This window comes from Neofelis nebulosa, chromosome 7 (assembly GCF_028018385.1).
Source record: "Neofelis nebulosa isolate mNeoNeb1 chromosome 7, mNeoNeb1.pri, whole genome shotgun sequence".
NCBI classification, from domain to species: Eukaryota; Metazoa; Chordata; class Mammalia; order Carnivora; family Felidae; genus Neofelis; species Neofelis nebulosa.
This window is the reverse complement of record NC_080788.1, coordinates 113,942,409-113,966,845: the sequence shown is the minus strand read 5'-3', so window position 1 is coordinate 113,966,845 and position 24,437 is coordinate 113,942,409. Positions and strand designations below refer to the sequence as shown.

General features: G+C 32.2%; 1 protein-coding gene across 15 annotated transcripts in view; it reads right to left on the bottom strand.

Annotated features, from left to right (window-relative positions):
- GPHN (gephyrin) overlaps positions 1–24,437 on the bottom strand; it is a 633,256-nt gene that overhangs the window by 192,585 nt on the left and 416,234 nt on the right. For 7 of the 15 annotated variants that reach the window (XM_058739364.1, XM_058739365.1, XM_058739369.1 and 4 more), the window contains 3 exons: positions 18,373–18,507; positions 3,710–3,766; positions 1,410–1,481 (listed from right to left, as the gene is read on the bottom strand). In XM_058739364.1, the coding sequence (XP_058595347.1) occupies positions 1,410–1,481; positions 3,710–3,766; positions 18,373–18,507 (264 nt within the window). The remainder of the gene's footprint in view (positions 1–1,409; positions 1,482–3,709; positions 3,767–18,372; positions 18,508–24,437) is intronic. The other 8 variants (XM_058739371.1, XM_058739372.1, XM_058739378.1 and 5 more) reach the window with 2 other exon arrangements.

The following is a 24,437-nucleotide window of genomic DNA, read 5'->3' as shown; positions in this document are numbered from 1 at the left end:
ACACTAAATACATTAATTAATTAATCAGAATTTTTTTTAGGGCTTTACTAGAAGAATATCTAGGTATGTTCAGACTGATTTAATCATAAAATTCTTTTTTTTTAAGACAGTGGAATAAATTCTGGGAGTGATTATGGATGATCTTTCAACTTCTAAGAATATGGATAGAAAAGAACGACTGACTCACAAGAAAGTAGAAAAATGAGATACTTGCATTAACTGCTACATCAACTTAATTTAGCAATCAGAATTTAACAATTAGTATTAATAAAAACAAGTTTGAGGTTTAGCAATCAGAAATTTAATATAGAGATATACTTAACTATGTATAGTATATAATTAAAAACAAGCCGAGATATCAGAGAATTATAATATCACTATTATTGTTTATTCTATTCTTTATAAGAAAACTATTATAGCAATATGGATTAAAAGTATGACAATAATATTGGGAGAAGTGGATCCAGGCCAGGCTAGGATTGATAGAAACTTCTTAAAAAGCACTAGGAATGGGATGTCAGAGTTAAATTGAGCCAGAAATTATTTACTGCACTAATTGAGCTTTTCTTCTGCCATATTTTACATCATAAACCATTTTAGAGATTTTATTTCCATTTTTTTTTTGAAAAGATATATTTAGGAGAAGGACCAAGCATTCTGAGTCTGAACTATGGGTCACAAAAAAATACTACTGTTAGTATTATCTATCTGATACATGTATAGTATTGAGTAGCTATAAGGTACTGTTCTCCTTCAGAGTGCTGTCTTGGGTATAATAGCCTTTATCTCAAGTATTTGTAAGATGTTACATGACAGTGAAGATATTTACTGCCTAATTTTTTTTATTTTTAAACAAAAAATTTTATCATAGCTATTCCCAAAGAGTCCAAGTTAAGAGAAGCCTATTAATTCAGAAGAAAATGTGTCTACTTGCTAGATTACCTATGACGATATTCTAACATTGATCATTTTCCTTGATAACTGAAATTGAATTATTAAGGATCTAGCACTTGGATCCAGCCAATAATTTACAATCCTGCTGACATATCCCACAAGGGGCAGAACACAGTCAATGGAAAAGCTCCAAATGAAGTCTCATAAAAAGTCTCAGAAAATTATACAATTGTGTAAGAAACATAAACTTTGAAAAGAATTTTTATTTTGCATTGGAGCCAAAAAATTATTAAATCAACTTCAGTGTTAGTGTGACTTGCGTGTCCTCTACCCTGCCAATTTAACCTTTATTTCATAAACGTGAGCATGAAGCTGCAGCTAGAAAAGGAAGAGAGAGAGAGGGAGAAAAGAGACAGAAAGTAAAAAAGATGGAGATGAGAGGACAAACCAATCAGATTTGGAATTACCAGTCAGCAGAAGTTTAGGAAAAAAAAAATCACCGAGTGAAATCGTACATTTACTCTGAGAGAGTATCCTTTCACATTGCCTTCTAGGTGATCTCTGAGCTCCTCCAGCTTTCGATGGAGCTACATGTAAACATCAGAAAATGAATTGAAAAAGCAACTTGTTCTCTTTTCAGTTTTCCTTTTTCCTTTTAAAAATAAGATCACAGCATTATACATTTCTCACTGCCTTTGGCAAACATTTCAAAACATTAAAGATCTTTGTATAACAGAAGAGTACATGTTCAATAACCTGTGACTAGGAAGCCAATGTTTTATTTTAATTATAGCATCTTTTCTCCCCAAAGTGTTAGAGTAAATAAATAAATACTATAACTATCCTTATAATTCCTTAGAGATTCACTTTAAAATTTTCTATTTGGTAGAAATGTGGAATAAAAATACTTAAAAATTATGAAATTTGTCTTTCTTTCCCAAACACATTTTTTGATTTAAGGCTGAATGAATACATATTAAAGTAAATTGATTGAACCCTAACATGTATCTTTTTTCCTTATACATATATATGTGTATATACATAATCATACCATACATACACTTAAAAATAATAAGCACACAATTATAACTTGAAGTTCTATACAGCCAAAAGCTGAATTTAGAGATAATTAAACACACACACACTTGCACACACAATCCAATTTATAGCAGATGGTGTTGCACTTACAGATGCCATTTTATCTTTATTTCACTATCAATAATTTCTAAAAAGTTATGTCACACTGTACCTTTTCACTTGAATCTGACTCATAATCCATTAGGCTAAACAATGGTGGACTTATCTTCCCTTAAAGATAAAGGTAAAATATGATACCTCACAAGAGACAGTGAGGAATGCTACTGATATATCATTGGGATGCATAAACTTGTATTTTTTTTACTGAATAATTTTAACCTTCCTTGATTTTGAAACAGGCATATAATCAACACTTCCCATCCCCTCTCGTTATCCTTAGTGAAAAAAACATAAAAAAACCCAACCAACCAAACAAAAAACCCCCCACAACAAATCACTACCCAGTATACAGCAGTGTCAGAAACAGAGAAGATGGCTTGTCTGGAATAAAGGACACAAACATACAGACACACCTTCATCCATGTGCACTCATGTGTGTGCACACACACAAATAAAGAAACGACAACAAAAAAAGTAAAATTAAGAAGGCAGAAGAGGCAAGGAGAAGAAGGAGTGCAGAAATTAGTGCTTCATAAATTGTTAAATGAAAATGAAGGGGAGGTGTATAAAATTTTGAATTGACTTAATATTAGGCCTTAAGGTAGTTAATTGAATTTTGAGACATCCCAATGCAGTGAACTATCATTTTGATTAACAGTTACTAATGCCGTTAGGACAAATGGGACTGAGAGATACAAGTAGTGGTTAATTTGGGGGGAAATTCCTCTGCACATTTTTAAAATTCAGCAAATTTTCTACCTTGCATTTATGGTGGCAGCATTAAAAGTGATCAATGACTATGTCTTTGTTGCTAAAGGGTGATAACTGGCTTACCTTTTCATTGTGATTGAATGTTAGAGTATCGAGTGCCCAAGATATATTGACCAAATAGATATTTAAGAACTAGCAAATGGGACCATCAGATCAGAAATCTTTAAGCTGTGTATTAGCAGATTACATACACAAATGGGCAAACATTTGGATATATATGTTAGTTTCCACTGATTGTTATATAAATTTTTTAATTGAAAAAAAAAACAAATGAGATTAAAAGTGTTTAAATACTATTAGCTATACATGAGCCCATTACACCAGCATCATATAAAATTCCTTTTCTAATTCTTAAGATTCATTATATATAACAAATGTGACTATCTCATAATAGTTATTTTTCTGGTATGAACTACAAATGGTAATGACACTAAAATAAAATTTAGTTACTTTTTATAAAAAAAAGCAAAAAGGGGAGATAATATTCTGAAAATAAATATTAGTTCTCTGTGTAAGAGGAACTTAACACATAGTCAATGACATCAATCAGAGGAACGGTTTACTCTAGAACCCCAAATTATAGGCACCTGTAATGAGACAGTTGCCCTTTCTCTTGTTTGTGGTGCCATTCAAAGCTAGTTATTTGGCAGCTTGCCTTCAGCTGGTTGCTCTATGTGCAGCTGAAACAAACAAAAAAAAATGACCCAACAGCCAATAAAAATATTAAAATAAAAAAATGGGATGGTGAAAAATGGAAAAAGCCCCCTTCCTCCCACCACCCTCCAAAAAGGAAGAAGTGTAGGCTATAGACGAAATCTTGCCAAAAAAATGTTAGAAACATATTTACTTTGAGGGATCCAACTCTACTAGCAACTCCTTTGCTTTCATCCGGCCGTCTAATTTGCTACAATGAGGGAAGATGGGTAAAAAAGACAGAATAAAGAAAAAGTGAACTTAAAAAATTTTCTACACATTAGTAATACATGCAAAACATCAATCGACTCTTCGAGGTACCTCTTAGGATGCCAAGGAGTTAACTAACCCAGAGGCTATATGACATGCTCTGCAAATAGGCTGGTTACTAGAATTCAGTCTTTATTATAGCACTATTCCTGAGATTAGGAAACGGGCACTTACTTTTGGTTATCTTGGGGACTTCTGATGTAGCAGTTTCTGGAGTAGTGTTACATTTGCATTTGGTTTACGAAAAACAAAAAATTACAAATATACCTATGCAGAGAACTTTGTCTCTTTAAGGGTTATAGTGTTTATTCCATTATAATATCAGAAACATCAATGGTATGACTAGAAACATGAGTGCTCCCTAACTGGAAAGATCAGTTCTAACAAGCACCATTCTTGGTAGGTGACAGAGTGACGCTCCTCTGCTTGCTGACCCAAGTGCTGAGGTTGTTCAGCTGTAACTGAGATTCCCAATTAAACAATTGTGCTGCCCAACCAGAAAATTTTAATGCCAGACCAATGTTAAATACATCCGCTCCCTCAAAACTGTCTGTTATTTCAGTTAAATTTTCCTCTTGGATAAGATAGAGAAAACTAAAACTGCCATTTTAAAAACTGGTTTCACTTTAAATGAGAAAAGGAAGATTCTCAACACAAAGTGTTTCATTTGATGAGGTACAAATTAGAATTTTTTTTTTTTTTTGCTTTTTTATAGAGCTGTAACAAGAACTAATTGGTTAGAGAGGAAGATAAACAAAAAAAGTAGAGATGAAGGGTGAGGAAGCTTCAGACCAAGTGTTTTTACACTATGGGTTCCTATGCGTGCAGAATGATGGTCTCCATTCAGACCAGCATAGGTCAAGTTAGCTATGCTGGCTAGATGCTCGTGTGTGTGTGTGTGTGTGTGTGTGTGTGTGTGTGTGTGTGTGTGTGTTTGTGTGTGTGTGTGTTTGTTTTGGGAGATGGTAGAGGAAGCATCGATGTGATGCCAGGTTCCAAGTGTTAAAGTCCTCAGGAAAAATAAGACACCTGACCATGCTACAAAATTCTATTTCCTGGAGTCAGGCTGTAGATTATTTTACCCCTTTTAGGACACCACTGATAGCATATGGAAGGAATAATACTGAGAAAATGGAATTTTCATTTTGAAAAAAAGCATCATGGTATATAAGAATTATATCAACTTTTGGTTTTACTTGATATAGTTTTTACTAATGCTTCAGCATTAACTAAAGATTATACACAAAAGATAATCACCAATGCTCATTCTTCTTGGTCAAACAGAATTCTCAAAATTAGAAACAATGAATACTAATTAGAATGGCAACACTGTAAGAGAGGGCTTCTGAATGGGCAGGGTACTTATAATATCTAGTCCTTCTCTTGTGCTATTTTCTTTGGTCTTAGAGAATATCTTTATACCAAAAGCTGTTTCCCATTTTAAGTGGAGACTCACAATATCTTGATTATAAACTAGGTAATTTCCTATAAAAATATAAATTCTAATGCCCCATGCTGCTTTCTGAACACTTTTAGAAGCTATGAAGACTTTCAGAATTGTTACCCAGTAACAAGTGAATACCATTTTCTATACAGTGTTTTATTTCTAGAAGGCTTAAAATTACATCAATTCCGGCAACATGAAGTATCTTCTTCAAGGTTATTTGTTAATAACAAATCTAGGAACAATACCCACAGTTCCTGACTTCTAGTTTAAGGTTGTATTCCCTTTATAGGCGTGGAAATAAAAGGGCTGGAAAAAAATTGATGCTTATAAGAAGATGTATATGTATATATATGCCTCTGCCTGACTTGTATCTGTTTCTCCATTGATGGAAGAAATTTTATGTTACTGTATTTATTTATGGAAGAAATTTTTCCTCAACCATTTCAGTTCCAAATGCAAGTGCAATTACCAAAACTTAATGAGTTATAAGAAAGGATAGCCACCCGTGAACTCTAAATGTAAAAAATAGACTATAATACCAATTTAAACAAAGATTTTGGGGAGTAGACAGCTCAACTGTCAATGCTTGACATCAATTTTCTGTATATAAGTCTGACTTTGTAAATTTAAACTATCACAAGAGGAAGACTTCAGAAAACCAATGTGGTTATTATCAAAGCCAGAGTGGTTGTAATTCAAGTGTCATGTGATTATTTTTGTGGCTCCTGAACCAGGTATAATAGCTAATACTGAAAAACTTCAGAAAGAATTTTTAAAAGTATGTCTCATAAACTAAAATTTGAGAACTAGAGAAAAGTCACATCAATAGATCTTAAAGTTTAATACTCTCATTTATTCTAGTCAACCCTTGATCATCAATTGCTGGAGTAGTATAAATAAAAGAAATCCATAGCTAATCCAAATGCCTGACTGTCATTTTTCTTTGATAATAATTTAAAAGTAATCACAAAAGATTATCATTTGGATGAAATAAATTACTTTAGTCTTCACGTTAATTGTAAGAGCCTCACATCATTAGCTAATTTTACGTATATTTGCCTACGAGGCTAAACATTTTGCATCAGTAGTAACTAAGAGGAGTAAACTGCAAATATTTATATTCTATATAGGATCACTGCAACATAAATGAAGTTTCACAATTGGATGGAAAGAATTGTGGGGATTATGATTGGTTGATATTATTAGTGTATACATATTAAAAATTAAAAAGTAGTAAAACAAAAAATGTTATCCCTAATAATTTTTCTACCCTGAAGAAAACCTTTTTATAAGCATTTCACTGAGATTTCAAAAGATATAAATCAGAGGATCAAAAACATTTCAATTTTCTATTGAGCCTCTCAGATAGAATATATTTAACAAAATATCTATTGAAAATAGTCTGAAAATATTGCAATGTATCACCTCTTTTGCAAACTTCTGGGAATCTTTCTTCAGAGATTAATTACTGAGGATTCTATCCACAAGGATCAATTACCAGGATATGGCGTGTAAAAGCAGTGAAATGACTCTGCTATTTGTATTTACCTTTTTTTATGAGTTTGAATTCTAGAAATATCATGCAACAGAAGAAACTGTCTGGATGCTAATACAATATGGGTTGTTGATTACCTTTGATTTAGTCCAATTCTCCAAACCTGAGTTCACTGTAAGATCATTTCCACTGTTAACAAGATAGAAAATTACCCCATCCCACCTTTACCTCTCTTGCCAACAGTAAGTAGTTGTAAATGTTATATTTGTATTAAAGCAAATATGTAGATTTCAGCAAAGAAACCCAACTTTATATTAATTTTTAAAATAAAATATAAAACTTGAAAGACATTTTAGGCTTGTAAAAACCGTATTGTTATATGCCCGTATCCCTGGGTGTATGTATTCACACTTCTCTTTAGTTACTATAGATTTGTGAAAAAATTTGAGAAAAGATATTATATTTTCTGGGTTTGAACTCCGATTTAGGGAGGTTAGGGGCTTTCTGAAGACACATCAGTTAAAAAAAGCTCAGCTACTCTTAAATTCTTTCTCAGGTCTTTTCATTAAACTTAGACTTTTATGGACTTAGACTTTTATGGACTTTTTATGGAATGCCTAATGTAGTTCTTCCCTCTTTTTCTCATGATATATTTTATATTGACTTGAATTAAAACTGCATAGATTAAACATATTTCCTTTTTTTTTGTCCTAGTAACTGAAGTGCTGTATTTTTAGAATTACCTAATTTACGTTCAGAACTACCCCGAGAAACAAATATTTCTAACCCTACTTTATTTTGCTACTTTTTAAAGTATGGGTATCATTGAGAGGAAATAAAACTTCTGTCTTAGAAATTATCTTTTAACCAATACCACTCAGTATATATTGGTACAGTTATAGATTGTTTCTGGTAGTTATGATTTGGAAATTTTTAAAAATGTTTTACTTTAGAGTTCAAAATGTAAACACACTCTTGTAAAGAAATATTTTTTAGGATCTAGTTAACAGTTCAATTCACTGCATTTCAGCTCTGTTGTTTCATCATAAAACAATTTGGTTTCATATGTGATTTACTGTGGTAAAGTAAAAGAGAGGGAAGGAAGAAATGTAAGTAAGATAAGTTATAATTATGTGTCAAGGAAAAAGAAATACTTCAATGCATTTCTGGAGAAAAGCAATATGATTATAAATTAAACCAATAAGAGGCTGCAAAGGTTAATGAAGAAATGAGAAATCAAAAATCAGAATCTTGTTAGCAAGACACAGATCCACCAACCTCTTCCCTAAAAAAATTTTTATCCTTAGGAAATCCTTTATTTTCAAGGATCTGATTTCTTATGGTATATTAACATTTGAAATGATTTATTTATAGTTTATTATGGATTTAAATTTTGATCTTTAAGTTTCTATAATAGCTTTGATTCCAAAACAATCTATACAAAATTAGATTTTTAAGCAAGTTATTTCCTGCCAGAGCATAATGCAATTCATGTTTTTTCCAAATTTTTTATCTCTCTGAAAGAAATTATAAAGCCATCAATGGTGTGGTATAAAAGAGTTATTACACACTTCGAAATAACTTTTAAATAGTACAGTGCCTGTTATTAAGAATTATTTATTATTTGTATATGAAACAGAAAAAAATTTATTTTCAAACTTACACTGAAATATGATACAATTTTCTACCCAGCAAGATTAAGAATAGAATGGCTTAGCCTAGATATAAAAATGCTCTGGTATAAACAAATAAATAGTTGGTTTTATGAATATTTTTTATAAATCTGAAACTAAGCAAGACATCTCTCTTATCACCAGATTTTATTTAAATAACCAAACAAACATTTTTACTTTTCTGGTTGAAAACAATATATATGTTATAAAATAACTTGTAATTCTGTCCCTGAGCAGTACTGTTTACTAATTTTTCTAGCCATATGTTTTTTTTTGAGCATTTTCCTATGTCATTATTCTAAAAGATATGATTTTTTAGGTTATATAAATAACTGATATATGTACGTACTATAAGTTATTTAATCATAGATATTAATGTTGGTTCTAAGTTTTCATGAATATGAATAATGTTATGATAAATAATTTTGTACATAAGTCTTTGATGGCTTCTTTGATAATTTCCACTGGATAAATTTCTGGTAACTATGATTGATTATAATGTAAGAAAAAAAATTTTTTTTTTATAATGTAAGAAAAAATTTAAGGCTATATATACGTGTGTGTGTGTGTGTGTGTGTGTGTGTGTATATATATATATACATATATGTATATGTATATATAGTTGTTCACTTGAAGGTTACACAAATTTATATTCCTACTAGTGTGAATAGGAATACTATCTATCAACTCTTTATCTGATAGATTTCTTGTAATTTTTTTTTTTTTCATTTTCAGCTCCACTATAAGGTCCTTGAGGGCAGGGTCAGTAAGTCTTTATACTGCTTTACACCATATTCCCAACACCTAGCATAATTTTGACATAATATGCACTAAAAATATTCATTGAATAATTTTCTGAATTAACGTATTGTTCCGTTGTTAATAAAAATCGAATGAGTAGGGAGAGCAGATAATCCTGAAGTTGTGGGTGAGAAAATACATGATCAGTTTTAGAATATATATCTTTTTACAATAAAAAGATCTAGAGACTATTTTAGTTTGGGATATGCTCTGTATTAAAGTCATAAGTGAGACACGTAATTTTGTTCAGCTGCTTTTTGTGCAAGACATGCCCTAAACCATTAAAAATCAATTTATAGAAATCAAAACTTTTAAATTAAACTGAATGGTTGGTGTTCTTAATTTCACTATTTCTTGTATTTCTACAGATCTTACTGTCCTATCTTCCTATAACTTGAATAGAACTCTAGTGGATACCAAAAGAAACCAATATTCCATTTAAAATAGATGAGCTTGATCTGAGTAAGAAAGATCTGAAATGAGGTTAGAACATTTTCAGTTGATAATCTCCAACTTTACATAGTAGCATGGAATGCAAAAGCTGGAATTAATAAATGTAAATTATTTTATATTACTTAGATATTAATATATTATGAAAGAGAAGGGTAAATAGAGTGATAATATTTATTCAGTTAGTACAGAAACTTATTTCAGAGGAATGGGATTATAGGCCTACAGGTGATTTTAGAGACTACTTAATTTAATACCAGGATGTTACAGAAATAGAAACTGAAGTCTACTAAGTTCTCAAAAAGTTATAAAGTGGCAGACTAGGGTTGATAGCGCCTCATAGGTCCAATACTTCTACATACTCAATGTTGTTAATTTTTCAAACAGCTTTGGATCCATAATTTTTAAATGTCTGCCAGGAAATCAGTCAAATGCAAATGCTAAACTTGCTTCTTCCATAATATCATTAAACTGAATTTATGAATATGCAAAAGTAATCTCTTTTGGGTATCTATATAAATTATAGGAATCAAGACTTATGAATTCTGCATATACTTTTAAAGGTAGAACTAATACAAGTTGCTATGTTTAACTAAGAGAAAACTAAAACATTTAACTTCTAGAAAATTATTACACTATTTTTTTTAAACTGGGAAATAGTTAACACCTAATATATCCAAATAGTAGTTGGCAAAAAAACTGCTACATCCCTGAAACAGAATACCAAATAAGCAATAATATTGCAGAAGATAATTTTTAAAAATGTAAAGAAGTTCATGACATAGAAAGATGTTCATATTACTAAATGAATGGGATAGGTTAAAATATTATATAGTTTAATAATAACAGCTAAGGGTATAGAGGTAAAGAAACTTTCTGAAAGTCACACATCTAGTAAGTAAGAAAGCCGACATTCCTCACCAGGCCTCTCAGACCCCAGAACCTGAGCTGTTAATCACGGCCTTCCCATTAGTCTCCATTTATATAAAATATTTGAATTTATAGAAAAAAAGAACAGAATATATAGCAAAATTAGAAGTTGCTATTTACTAAGGGTAGTTATACAGGAATTCTTTTTTTCCCCTGTAAAATGAGCATATACATATTACTTTTTTTAAATAAAAAAAAATGCCACTTTAGACTACCTGAGCTATAAAACTGTTAACTCTATAGCTAATAATTTCTGGGTAGTTGTATCTTTTAAGCTAACTAATCAAAATTCATTTGCAAGTTCAGATTTAAGGATGGCAATTATACATTTCACAGTTAAGTTATACTAAACTTCAGTGATGAACATATTTTGTGAACATTCAATAATTAGGCAAGGATGGGATGAATTCCACTTTTAATTTCTATTATATATAAAGGCAGAGGAGACAATCAGATGAATGAAGAAATAGAAATCAACATCTAATCCTGGATACTTAGCAGAATGTCATAGAATAACTATTAAAAATAATTTATAAATTCAAAATTTATAGCTAAAATATACTGTTATCATCCAATTTCAGTTTTATCAAAATATGAAATACTTTACCATATTGGGTAGTACCTTTCTCATTAGAAAAGAATATAAGAGAACCATCCTTTATTTGGAGTCTCAAAAATCTGTTTTGCTATCAAATCAGAATAAAGAGCAAAACACACATGTTGTTATAAAGGACAAAGTAGGCAATAATGAATGAGAGTGGAAATTAGTTATGTCTATAGAAGCGAGGGATTTAATGCAAATAAATAAAACAGCTTGGTGGGTATAAAGAATACCAAGCTAGTATTTATATATGTCAGTATTAGCCCAGTAATGTTGATCTGATTTTTTAAGGAAAAGCTGAAAATTTGTATTTTTATTTAGAAATCTCATCAAGTTTAAATGTTCCAAGCTAATTAAAAAAAATGGGCCATCCTCAATTATATCCCTAATAAAATTATCTTCCAATAGCTATGCTATGACTTGAAAGAGGGCTCTCTATGTATTTATTAGGACAGGATATCCCGGGGATAAATCAGTTGCTACCAAATACAGAAGTAGTATCACATTGGAAATGAACAGAATTAGCTGGAAATTACAACTGGGTTATGTGTCTTCAAAAGACTCTTAAAGTCTTCTCTCGTTTTCAGTTAGGTAGGAGGAACTCTGTTCCCTGCCCTAGAATTAATCTGGATCATAGAATCAGGGTGAATCATTTATAATACTTAAGCATGGTACTGGTGGTCATTTACATAAAGGATATAATCTCTGGACTGAGAATATCACCGTAACACTGTCTTCATGGAAAATGAGATTCAACATACATAATTTTGACCTAGGATATTTTCAAGAAACGTAAGGCAGGTTACTTATTTTACTCTACTAGTCCTTTTAAATACAGTCCATGGACCCACAAAGGTCCTTGAGACCCTTTCAGGGTCTAAAAGGTCAAATTATTTTAACATTAATTTCCTTTTTCACTATATTGACATTTGCACTGATGGTACAAAAGCAATGGTGGGTTGGCACTTTAGTGCAAATCAAGGCAGTGGATCCAAACAGTATGAATAGTCATCGTATTATTCACTACCATGTACTAATAGTTAAAAAAACAAAACAAAACAAAACAAAAAAAACCCCAAACAGTTTCAAAAAAGAAGAGCTAGTTTCATTTAACATTGTCCTCAATAAAACAGTAAATACTAATTTAAAACTTGTCCCTTGAGTATGACAAAATGGAAAATATGCATAAAATACTTCCACTGCATACCAAAGGATGAACATTGTCTCAAGAAAAAGCACTTCTGCAATTGAGGTGCAAGCTGAACTAGCCAGGTTTTGCATAGAACACTGTTTTTACTTGAAGGAATGAAAGAATGACAGACAGACTATGATTATCCAGACTTAGATGTTTGGTAGACATTTTCTCAAAACTGAATGAAATGAGCCTGTCACTTCAAGGAAAACAAGACAGGATTTGTTGCTTTTTGCCAAGAATAACATTCTAGCTTTTAAATAAAATTAGAATTGTAGAAAACATATATCACCATGAGCTTGAGAGCTTCCAACGCTTCCAAAACTTTTTTTGAGAAGTCTGGCGTTTATATCAATGAAGATAATTTTTTGGTATAATATAATGAAATATGTCAACATTTGGAAGAACTTATATTTTCTAAGTGACCAATAACTACATTCCAAAACCATGTCCAAGTGTAAGATTCATTCAAAGTTCAAGACGGCCCAACTGATTTTAATATAGCAGAGTATGGCAGAGTCCTCAACAGGGTTTTAGATTTCAGACTTCAACTAACTTTTAATAAACTATCAATTGTAAATTTTTGGTGTAGTGTCCACCAAAAGAAGATCTACAATTATGTGAAAATGCTCGTTCTTTTTTTTTCTGACTACATAAATGTGTGAAGCTGAATTTGTTTCTTCGTATTTCAACCAAAACATATCACAACAGACTGAAGTACAGAAGCAGGTATAAGAATTCAGTTGTCTTCTCTTAAACCAGACATCAAAATATATTTGAAAAATGTAAAACAATGCCATGTTTTTCAATATTTTTTGTTTTGGAAAATATTTTTTCAGAACAATGTTGTTTATGTTAACATATAAAGGCTTTATTATTATTTTGAAGCAAATAAATAAACATTTAAAAATTTCTCAGTTTTAATTTCTAGAACAGTAAATATTGCTAGATATAACCCACATAAGCTATTTTGGGTCCTTAAAAATTTATAAGTATATATAGAGTTCCTGAGACCATTAAATTTGAGAATTGCCAGATTTGACCATAATGTTGAGACAATTATTTGCTTAGTATTCCCCAGATAGGGCAATTAACTTTGTACAAAAGAAAACTTCTATGTTTATGCCCAGAGGATGTACTTTTGATGTCACTAATTCTGTGCTTTCCAAACACTTTGGCAGTTGTTGACTCGACATATAGAACCCATAAATTTCTATTTGTCATTAACAATTGAACAGATGTTGATATACCAATGTTGATGTAATTTCAGACAAAAGCAAAGAAATTTAGTATTTAAAGTAGTCTTACTGATTTTGTTTAGCTCTTCAAAATAGTAGAAAATAACCTGTGGGTTCCACTTAGTGTTTTTATCTTGGCTAGAATCTTCACAACTTCACAAGATTCTCCAGACTTGGGAGCCTCAGGTTTCGAACCAATGAACTAACCATATCACATAATCACGCTGGTGTTCACAAAGGAAAATAGTGACAATGTGGAATCATTTGTACAAACTAATATGACTAAGAAAAAATCTCAGAGGGAATATAGATACTAGACCTGATACTAGATCAATAATGACATTTTTATATGTAAAGGAAATCACACTGCCTTTCAGACATACACATTGACACTGTAAATGAAGAAAATCATTTATTCTTTATCCAGAAGAATCTAAATTCATTTGCTCGAAGGAAAATAACAGAAACCTAGAGTGAAATCATAATTCTGCATTTTGTTTGAATAGAAGATTAGGCATTAGTGTATTAAATGAACACACCCTTAATATTAAGGTTATTTCAATACATATACTTTTTAGTCATTTCTTAAACTTTAGTTTTAGATAGATAGTATTTGTATTTTCTTCCTGAGAGGAAAAAAAAAACAACTTGTTTGTTAGTCTGGGCACAAAATTCTATTCTAATCTCTAAGGTACAGGGGATATGTAACAATAGACTACTCTTATTTTTTAAAGTCAAACTTCAGATGCTTAGGCAACAAAAAGATACTTAAATTGGTCTTTAAAAATTATTCCCTATTTTAACAACATCTACTGGGATGGTGAACTGATTGAAAGTTTGGATTTTTTTCCCCCCTTTTTTGCTCTGGTCATTATTCTTTACCTCATGCTTCTTGATTTCAAACAGAGATGCTACTAACTTTTATAATGGAAAAATCAGTATTCATATAAATTGTGAGTCATGTTTACTTTACAAGAGAATTTTTCTGTTATAGAATTTTTCTTTTAGCAAACCATTTTTTGGGAGACAACCACCATGTTAAAATTTAAGTCTTCTAAATATTGCCCACTACTATTGAAATAGAATCTACGTACCATTTGACATTTTTGGCTAAGCCACTGTTTTACTTAGGGCAATGAAAGATTAAAATCTCATTTGTTCTTACAAGATACTTCACAGTGTCATAAAGCAAGTGGAGTAAAAATCATTTGTCATTTCAGACAGATTTAATTAAAACAAAATAACTGATAAAAAAGAGAAATAATTTTTTCCCCACATACAATAAAATATTATCTCATTTCAGCAAATAAATATTTGTTGGAGACAATGCCATTTAATAAAGAATTGTTTAGAAAAGATAATACATGGTTATCTTTACTAGACTTTGTACTAACAAGGAAATCCAAATGGTATATGGTATACCTTTTGGTATATACCAAAAGGTAAATCCAAATGGTATAGATCTTGTCTGGTATGTTTTACAGATCTTGTCCTCAATACAGCTGATAATTAAAAAAAATAAAAGGATAATCTATGATATGATATTGTATTATATTGTAGTAAACATATAAAATATGAACCTAAAATAATGTTTGATATTATAGTTGTTGATCTAAAAGAAAACAGATGCACACATAAGTCCTTTAGCTTAAATACTGACCAGCTGATAAAAAGCTACAGACAGAAAGGTTGGAACTACTAGCTTTTAATCATAATTTGTTTATTTAGCTGTTTTACATTTTTACAAAGACTAGGTTAAGTGCTTCTGATGGTTATTCCCAAAGTATTCTGTCCTCTGGTGATAAATCATACCACTTATACTTTATTTTAATTTGTAATTGCCTGTTTGTCTGTTTGTAATGGTAAGAACAATATCTAGTTGCTCACCACTGCTTCCCCAGAACCAGGAAAAGACTCATTTAATAAATTAATAAACCCTGTTGGGGAGGCAAAGATTACATTTAATCACAGATCCAAAGCTCAGAAAAGCTGAGCAACTTGCTTAAGGTAGTGTGGTTATTAAGCAGAGAAGCCAGCATTTGAATCTATATCTTCTACTATCAAGTGTTTTTTCTACTGCTGATCATTCAAGACTGTACTATATTTCTCATGTAAAGAAAATGTATTTGCACATATATTTCTGCACATGACAGACTGCACGTCTAATCTGAAACACAGAAGAGGGATTTCTATGAGGTTTAGTGAACACTATTAGGTACTAAATTATAAGTATCAGCACCAAGATGCAGTAACAGTAACAGTAACAATGTCAAACTCACTAGTGTTCTAATTTTATGCTGGCTGTCATTCATGGGATGTCTCATATATATCTCAGATTGAAGACGTTCAAAACCAAATGTATTAATTCCTTTTACCTTCAAAATGTGTTTCTTCTATTATTCCTTAATATAGTTAATAACATCATTTACCCACATCTTAAATGAGAAGCCCGGCTTTCTGACTTTTCTGCCCTAAATATTCTATGCTAAAATAAACAATTCACCTAGATTTATGTGCTAAAACCTATGGCCTTGTAATTTGACTCAGTAGGCAAAGACAAAAAGTCATAATTTAAAATACATAGAACTAATAGCTGAAGTTGGATTTTGAAGTCACTGAATTAAGACTTTCATGTACTAAGGATGTTTTAGTCTGAGAGTTCCTGATTGGTGATAATTGGCTGGTGACAGCCACCTTTAAAATGGTCATTATTGCTGAATTTTGTTTTGTTTTTATATATCCTTTTTGTCCCTGGTAAAATGTTCCCCTTAGAGACGTCTTCTCTGATAATCCTATTTAAGTAAGGTTTCCCTCCTATTATTTTCTATCAATGTAACTTTTCATTTCTGCTTAGCAAGAATTTCAATTTATAATTATTAAGTTACAGTAAAATTATGATTATCAGAATAATTCACATTTATCTTAATATTTATTTTAATATACATTAATTAAACTGTAAACTCCATGGGTGCAGTGACTATATGTCACTGATATAAAAGCAAATATAAGAATATTTAGTTTAGATTTTAATTAAACAGTCTTATAATTTGAGACTTTCAATAGATTAATTTGACTTTTTTATTTTTAGGATTTCACTTTAGTAAATTTGGAATGCCAAATTATTTTAAAATTGTATTTAATGTTCTCTTTGTAATTAGGATATAATTATAAAGTTTTAAAAAGGCTCAAGAACTACTATGTATAACTGAATTTAGCTTAAAATATTTATAAATGTTCATAGTATATTATTAAGGAAAAGAATACTGCATCTTGAACAGTTCTGCATTCCCAACATTTAGGTCTTAACATTTGACTAAACATTTATAGTGGACTTAAGTTTTACCATTATTTTCTAGACTTCATAAATGAGTATAGCTTATATAATTGAGATTTAATGCAAACAATAAATTATTTTGTTAAAAATTTTCGAAAGTCATGAATGAGACGCTTCTTTGCAATTCAAGTCTTAGAACTCCATGTTTTCATTCAGTGGAAGATGTAAGCTGACTGGCACCTGAATGGCATTAACATACATTTTATGTCTAGAATGTTCTTACATTTTGTCTTCATTAAAGATTTAGAACCATAATTTTTTTAAACTATAAATTAATATTGGTTGTATTTGACACAAGTCTAAAAACAATGATATACAACAGTAATAACACTGTGAGGACTTTGCTGAGAAGGTTGTACTATGGAATGTAAAAGCAACCATACTACACATATGAAGAATGGCTTGAGATCACTTCTAGTTAAGTCCAGTTGTAACATTCTTAAAACTCAGGAAAAAGTTGGAAATGAGGAAGAGAGCTATATAAGTGGTAAATCTGATGACAGAGAAAGCCATAGTTTGAAAAATTACCTGCATATCTCTTGAATAAATTTAGTGAAAATTTGATATTGAACACCATATCTTATCAATTAAGAAGGAATGTTACTGTTAATCTTTTGATGCCAATATTGGATCCATCATATTGAAATCTTGAAAGCACAAATGACTAACTTAACCAGGAAAGGGACATTCCGGAAGAAAGCAGTAATAGCCATAATTACGTCTGCTACTTAATTTATCATACATGGAGATGTGAGGCAGCAAATAAATGTCTAATCCTTTTTTCCTCCAACACATGATTCAGTACTTGGGAAAAATTGTAAAAAAATAAATACTAAAAAACTTCCTCCCTCCCCCAAAGGTTGGCATTAAAACTTTCTTTCTAATCAATTTAGATTTGTTTCCAAATATTAGGCAGCAACATTCCAAGTTGAATATGTTTGAAAAAATTTGGCATGATACTAGAGCAGGGAGCTACCCTAGCTTGGACAAGTTAAAAAAAAAAAAACCCTTTGGTGACATTATTTTGTTAATTTTGCTTTTTATAGAAATGCATTCACCCTTTGCATAAACAAGTAACTTCACATCTATACTGATGAGTATGCTAAAAAATAACAAGTCTAGAGCAAAGAAACAGGAGCTACAGAAAGTGATATCTGTAGCTGTAAATGTAGGAGTAGACATTTTACATGAAATTTCTATTATCTTACTATTGGCCTAATATGCACAATCTGTAAAACTGTAAGTGGTAATTATCTTATAGTCCACTAATTTTTCATTGCATTATCTTGCATGCAATCCAACCTTGACAAACAGAGGGAAATATTGGTTAAGTTTCCCACACTCAGATAGTAGAATAGGTGAAAGGTGCCAAGGAACTGTACTTACTTTTGGTGTTGGGCAGGAAGCTGTAGAAAGGCGAGATGTAGCCTGAGCACGAGGCGATTCTGAAGGAGTAGTGCTGAGGGAGGCTGTGTCTCGTGGGAGCACCTGAACACCACGAGAAATGATGGAGTCTGGAATCTGAACAAGAAAAACAAGGATGGCTTAATATTCTGAAAACACCAACAACATTGAAATCAGTATCAACACCTAACTTTTTTTTTTTTTTTTTTTAAATTTTTTTTTTTTTTCCAACGTTTTTTATTTATTTTTGGGACAGAGAGAGACAGAGCATGAACGGGGGAGGGGCAGAGAGAGAGGGAGACACAGAATCAGAAACAGGCTCCAGGCTCCGAGCCATCAGCCCAGAGCCTGACGCGGGGCTCGAACTCACGGACCGCGAGATCGTGACCTGGCTGAAGTCGGAGGCTTAACCGACTGCGCCACCCAGGCGCCCCAACACCTAACTTTTTTTCTGTGGCATTATTTGCTGCCTAGCTCTCATATATTTGGTGTCACTTACTGTTAGGTATAAATGCCTGTCCGTGAGTTTGGATATAGGTTTCTATACAACAATTTGTGATAGGACAGAAACCTTCAGATTTAAAATATTTTCCCTGGCCAAATAATATTTCACGGAACTTTTTTATGAGAAGCAGTGTAGCATTATGGTTACGGAGTAAAGTGTTTGGCATTCATATACTGGCTCTGCCACATAATAGTTATTTAATTCCTAGATATTTTCCATTTTCCTTTCATATTCTCCACCCTTCTTCATCCTCTCTGCTCTAAACTGACCTGTATAGATAAAATCAACAAGCCAGTCTGTACTGTCTAGTTTCTAGTTGCATTCAGCCAGTGGGAGGCACTGCCAGGAAACTAAAGCATTAGAGGAGATTAAGATCTGGTCTTTATTCCCCTGGCTCCTTTCTACCTGGTCACCGCAGGCTGGCTAAGTCACAGCCCCTGTCAGATGACCCTTGCTTACAGCTCTTTTCTGGATTCCAGTAGGAGTTCCCTGTCTTTGCCCCATTAGGACTAGAGTATTAATGGTTCCCAGTATTACTAGTCCCAGGGAACACTGGGACACTGCATTGTGTCTTGTTGCTTTCCCTATAACCTGCCCAAACTTTTGTAGGCACTATTGTCCCTTCATTAAACTCTTCTCAATTATCCTTTTAATTATGCTATGACTTCTGCTGGGACACTGACGGCTATAATTTTTAAACCACCATTTCCTTTATCTAAAAAAAATGAAGCTAATGATAGCATCTACCTCACTGGATTACTATTGAGGGTTAAATAAGATACTGTATATAAATTATCTAGCACTTGTAAGTAGTAAATACTTAATGTTTATTATTATTGATATTACACCTATCAACGTGATACTGATGTAACTGAGTGTCACTATTCTAAAAATATATAAACAACATGGGTTATTTTAAAAATTACTAATTATGTTGATTATAAAATTATTATTTTGCAGCATGCATAATTTTGTTCTGGGCTAGTACTAATGGGTTTAGGTTTTCTAATCTCAAAATGAGAACTTGATCACTTTCAAGTTTTGTGCATAAGAGGGGATGTATATGTGATAAAAGGATAAGTAATTAACTAATATTCAATCAGCAAGTATCACTTACTATGTGAAAACAAGGAAGCAGCAGCCAGACTTTATGACTGGGAAGGTACTGCTATTCTTATGTATCATTTGTTTCTCACAAAGGACATAATACAATTTCCATAGAAGCTCTTTTATTCAGTTTCCATACCAACATCCTCGTTACTGATGGTATTGCTACCATGTTAGGGCCTAACATTTTATGTGATTTATAAAGAATATTCCCATAACTAGGGTGAAGGCAATGGGAATTCTGAGAAGAAAAACTGCTCTACTTAATACATTTGCGTACTGAATTGTGATAAATATTTTAAATAAATGGTGGGTAGTCTGGTTTAAAAGAGCTATATGTTGCCACTTATGTCTAATAAAAAAGTCCAAGTATTGGATAGAAAGTCAAAGAAGGCTCCTATTGTACTTCACTTGACACCATGTTTCTCTACTTCGTAGCAATTTCCACATTTATACTATATTTATATGTACACTACATTTAGATGTCTATCTCACATATTAGAATGCACTGTCATGATGAAACTGTGCTTTTGCTACTATTGTATGCCCAATACCTAAGAAAGCATATGCTCAAAGTAGGATGTATGTATGATATATAGATTGCCAGACTCACACACACAAGTATACATATATTACACATCTCTCTATGTGTGTGTGTGTGTGTGTGTGTGTGTGTGTGTGTGTGTGTGTGAATGTAAACAGAACAGCAGGATATTTCAGGGAAAAGATAACTTTAAATTTGAAGGACATACTTTGGGGTTAATAGTCTGGAGATACCCAATGAGCTATTAGAAATATGAGTTGGAATGGCTAATATTAAAAACTCAGGCAACAACAGATGTTGGCGAGGATGCGGAGAAAGAGGATCTCTTTTGCATTGTTGGTGGCAATGCAAGCTGGTGCAGCCACTCTGGAAAACAGTGTGGAGGTTCCTCAGAAAACTAAAAATAGAACTATCCTATGACCCAGCAATTACACTACTAGGCATTTATCCAAGAGATACAGGTGTGCTGTTTCAAAGGGACACATGCACCCCCACGTTTATAGCAGCACTATCAACAATAGCCAAAGCATGGAAAGAGCCCAAATACCCACCGATGGATGAATGGATACAGAAGATGTGGTAAATACATACAATGGAATATTACTTGGCGATCAAAAAGAATGAAATCTTGCCATTTGCAACTACGTGGATGGAACTGGAGGGTATTATGCTAGGTGAAATTTTCAGAGAAAGATAAAAATCATATGACTTCACTCATATGAGGACTTTAAGAGACAAAACAGATGAACATAAGGGAAGGGAAACAAAAATAATATGAAAACAGGGAGGGGAACAAAACAGAAGAGACTCATAAATATGGAGAACAAACTGAGGGTTACTGGAAGAGTTGTGGGAGGGGTGATGGGCTAAGTGGGTAAGGGGCATTAAGGAATCTACTCCTGAAATCATTGTTTCACTATATGCTAACTAATTTGGTTGTAAATTTTAAAAAATAAAAAATAAAATAAAAAAAAAGAAATATGAGTCTAGAGCTCAGGAAAAAGTTAAGGATTAGATGTATACTTTGGGAGGGGCACCTGGGTGGCTCAGTCAAACATCTGATTTTGGCTCAGGTCACAATGTCATGGTTTGTGAGTTCGAGCTCCATGTTGGACTCTGTGCTGACAGCTTGGAGCCTGGAGCCTGCTTCAGATTCTGTGTCTCCCTCTCTCTCTGCCCGCCACCCCCCCCCCCCAACTTGTATTCTGTCTCTCTCTCAAAAATAAATAAACATAAAAAAAAGATATATACTTTGGTAATTATCAATGGAGGTGGTAGTTTCAGCCATGCAAATGTTTCAGATCATCCAAGGACAGTATGTAAAAGAACAAAAGATGATGGCTGATAATTCTAGGTAAGATCCATATTATGGAACTCAGAAGATGGATAACAGAAGAAAAAATTGAGGAGAAAAAAAAAGAATCTGTAAGTGAAATAATAGTACATCCTATTTTTCCTTGAGCAATCAGGATTTGTATCTATCATACTGGCTCAATATTAAATACCAAATTTTTCATTTTCAAAAGTATTTCAGTTTGGAAGATAAATTATTTGGTTTTCAAATCTTTAAGAAATTGTTAGACACTTAAAAGGAAAATCAAGACAGTGTGAACATAAGGGAAGGGAAGAGAGAAGAAACTTTCAAGGAGATGTTAAAAGATATCAACTATTACAATATGAGTAGGATGAGAGTTGGAAAAAAGCCACGGAGAGCCTGAAAGACTCCACCAAAAAACTGTGAGAACTTATAAATGAATTTAATAAAGGTTCAGGATAAAAATCAGTCTACAGAAATCTGATGCATTTCTATATACACATAATGAAGCAGTAGAGAAAGAAACAAGTAATCAATTAAATTTACAATGGCACCAAAAACAATAAGATACCTAGGAATAAGCTTAACTGAAGATGTGAAAGACCTATACTCTGAAAACTATAAAACACTGATGAAAGAAACTGGAGATGACACAAAGAAATGGAAAAACAGTCCATCCTCATGAAATTGAAGAACAAATATTGTTAAAACGTCTCTACTATCCAAAGCAATCTACATGTTTAATGCAATCCCTATCAAAATATCACCAGCATTTTTCACACAGCTAGAAAAAACAATCCTAAAATTGGTATGGAATCATAAAAGATCCCAGATAGCCAAAAAGCAACCTTGAAAAAGGAAAACAACGCTGGAGGCATCACAATTCCAGACTTCAAATTATATTACAAAGCTGTAGTGACCAAAACAGTATGGTACTGGCACAAAAATAGACAAATAAATCAGTAGAACAGAACAGAAAACCCAAAAATGAACCCACAATTATATGGTCGATTAATCTTTTATAAAACAGAAAAGAATATTCAATGAGACTTGAAATCATAAAAATCCTAGAAGAGGACACAGGCAGTGACCTCTTTGACATGGGCTGTAGCAACTTCTTTGTAGATATATCTCCTGAAGCAAGGGAAACAAAAACAAAAATAAACTACTGGGACTACAGCAAAACTGAAAGGCAACTGACAGAATAGGACATGATATTTATAAATTAAATATCCAATAAAGGGTTAGTATCCAAAATGTATAAAGAATTATAAAACTTAATACCCAAAAAGTAAATAATCCAATTAAAAAATGGGCAGAAGACATGAAAAGACATCTTCTCAAAAAAGACATACAGATGGCCAATAGACACATGAAAAGATGCTCAACGTCACTGATCATCCGGGAAATGCAAATCAAAACTACAATGAAATATTACCTCATACCTGTCAGAATGGTTAAAATCACTAACACAAGAAACAATGGTGTTGGTAAGGATATGGAGAAAGAGGAACCCTCTTGCACTGTCAGTGGGAATGCAAACTGGTGCAGCCACTCTGGCAAAGTATGGAGGTTCCTCAAAAAGTTAAAAATAGAACTACCCTACCATCAGTGATTGCAGTACTAGATATTTACCCAAAGAATACAAAAATACTAATTCAAAAGGACACATGAATCCTGATGTTTACAGCAGCATTACCTACAACAGCCAAACTATGGAAACAGCCCAAGTGTCCATCAACTGATGAATGGATAAAAAAGTTGTGGTATATATATATATGTGTGTGTGTGTGTGTGTGTGTGTGTGTGTGTGTGTGTGTGTGTGTGTGTATACATTTACATACATAAAAAAGAATTAAATCTTGCCATTTCTAATGATGTAGATGGAGCTAGGGAGTATTATGCTAAGCGAAATAAGTCAGTCAGAGAAAGGCAAATCCCATATGATTTCATTCATATGTGGAATTTAAGAAACAAACAAAACAAATGAGTAAATGGGAAAAAAAGAAAAAAAAAAAAAGAAAGAGAGGCAAACCAAGAAACAGACTCTTAACTATAGAGAACAAACTGATTGTTACCAGAGGGGAATTGGGTGTGGGGATGAGTAAGATACATGATGGAGATTAAGGGGTGCACTTGCTGTGATGAGCACTGGATGTTGTATGGAAGTATTGAATCACTACCTATACACCTGAAACTAATATTACACTGTATGTTAGGTAACTGGAATTTAAATAAAAACTTTAAAAAATGTCATTAGATCCAGCAATTAAAGAAGTTACCAGTAGAGTAAAAAGAGTAGAAGTGAGTTGAGGAAGCAAGTGGGATGATAAAGTGGGGTAATTTGTAAGAAAAGAGGAGACACATTCACTATTATTTTTTCCTTTCATGCTTGAAGTGAAAATCCATTAATGAGAAAAATGGGGAAATATAAGTGGCAAAGATAACTTTCATAAATATCTGGATATATATGTTGATGAATTAGCAGGGAGGATAACTAAGGATTTGGGAAAGGAATTATCAATAACGTGGATCCAGTTATAACTGGCAACCATAAACTCACGATTTCATTATGT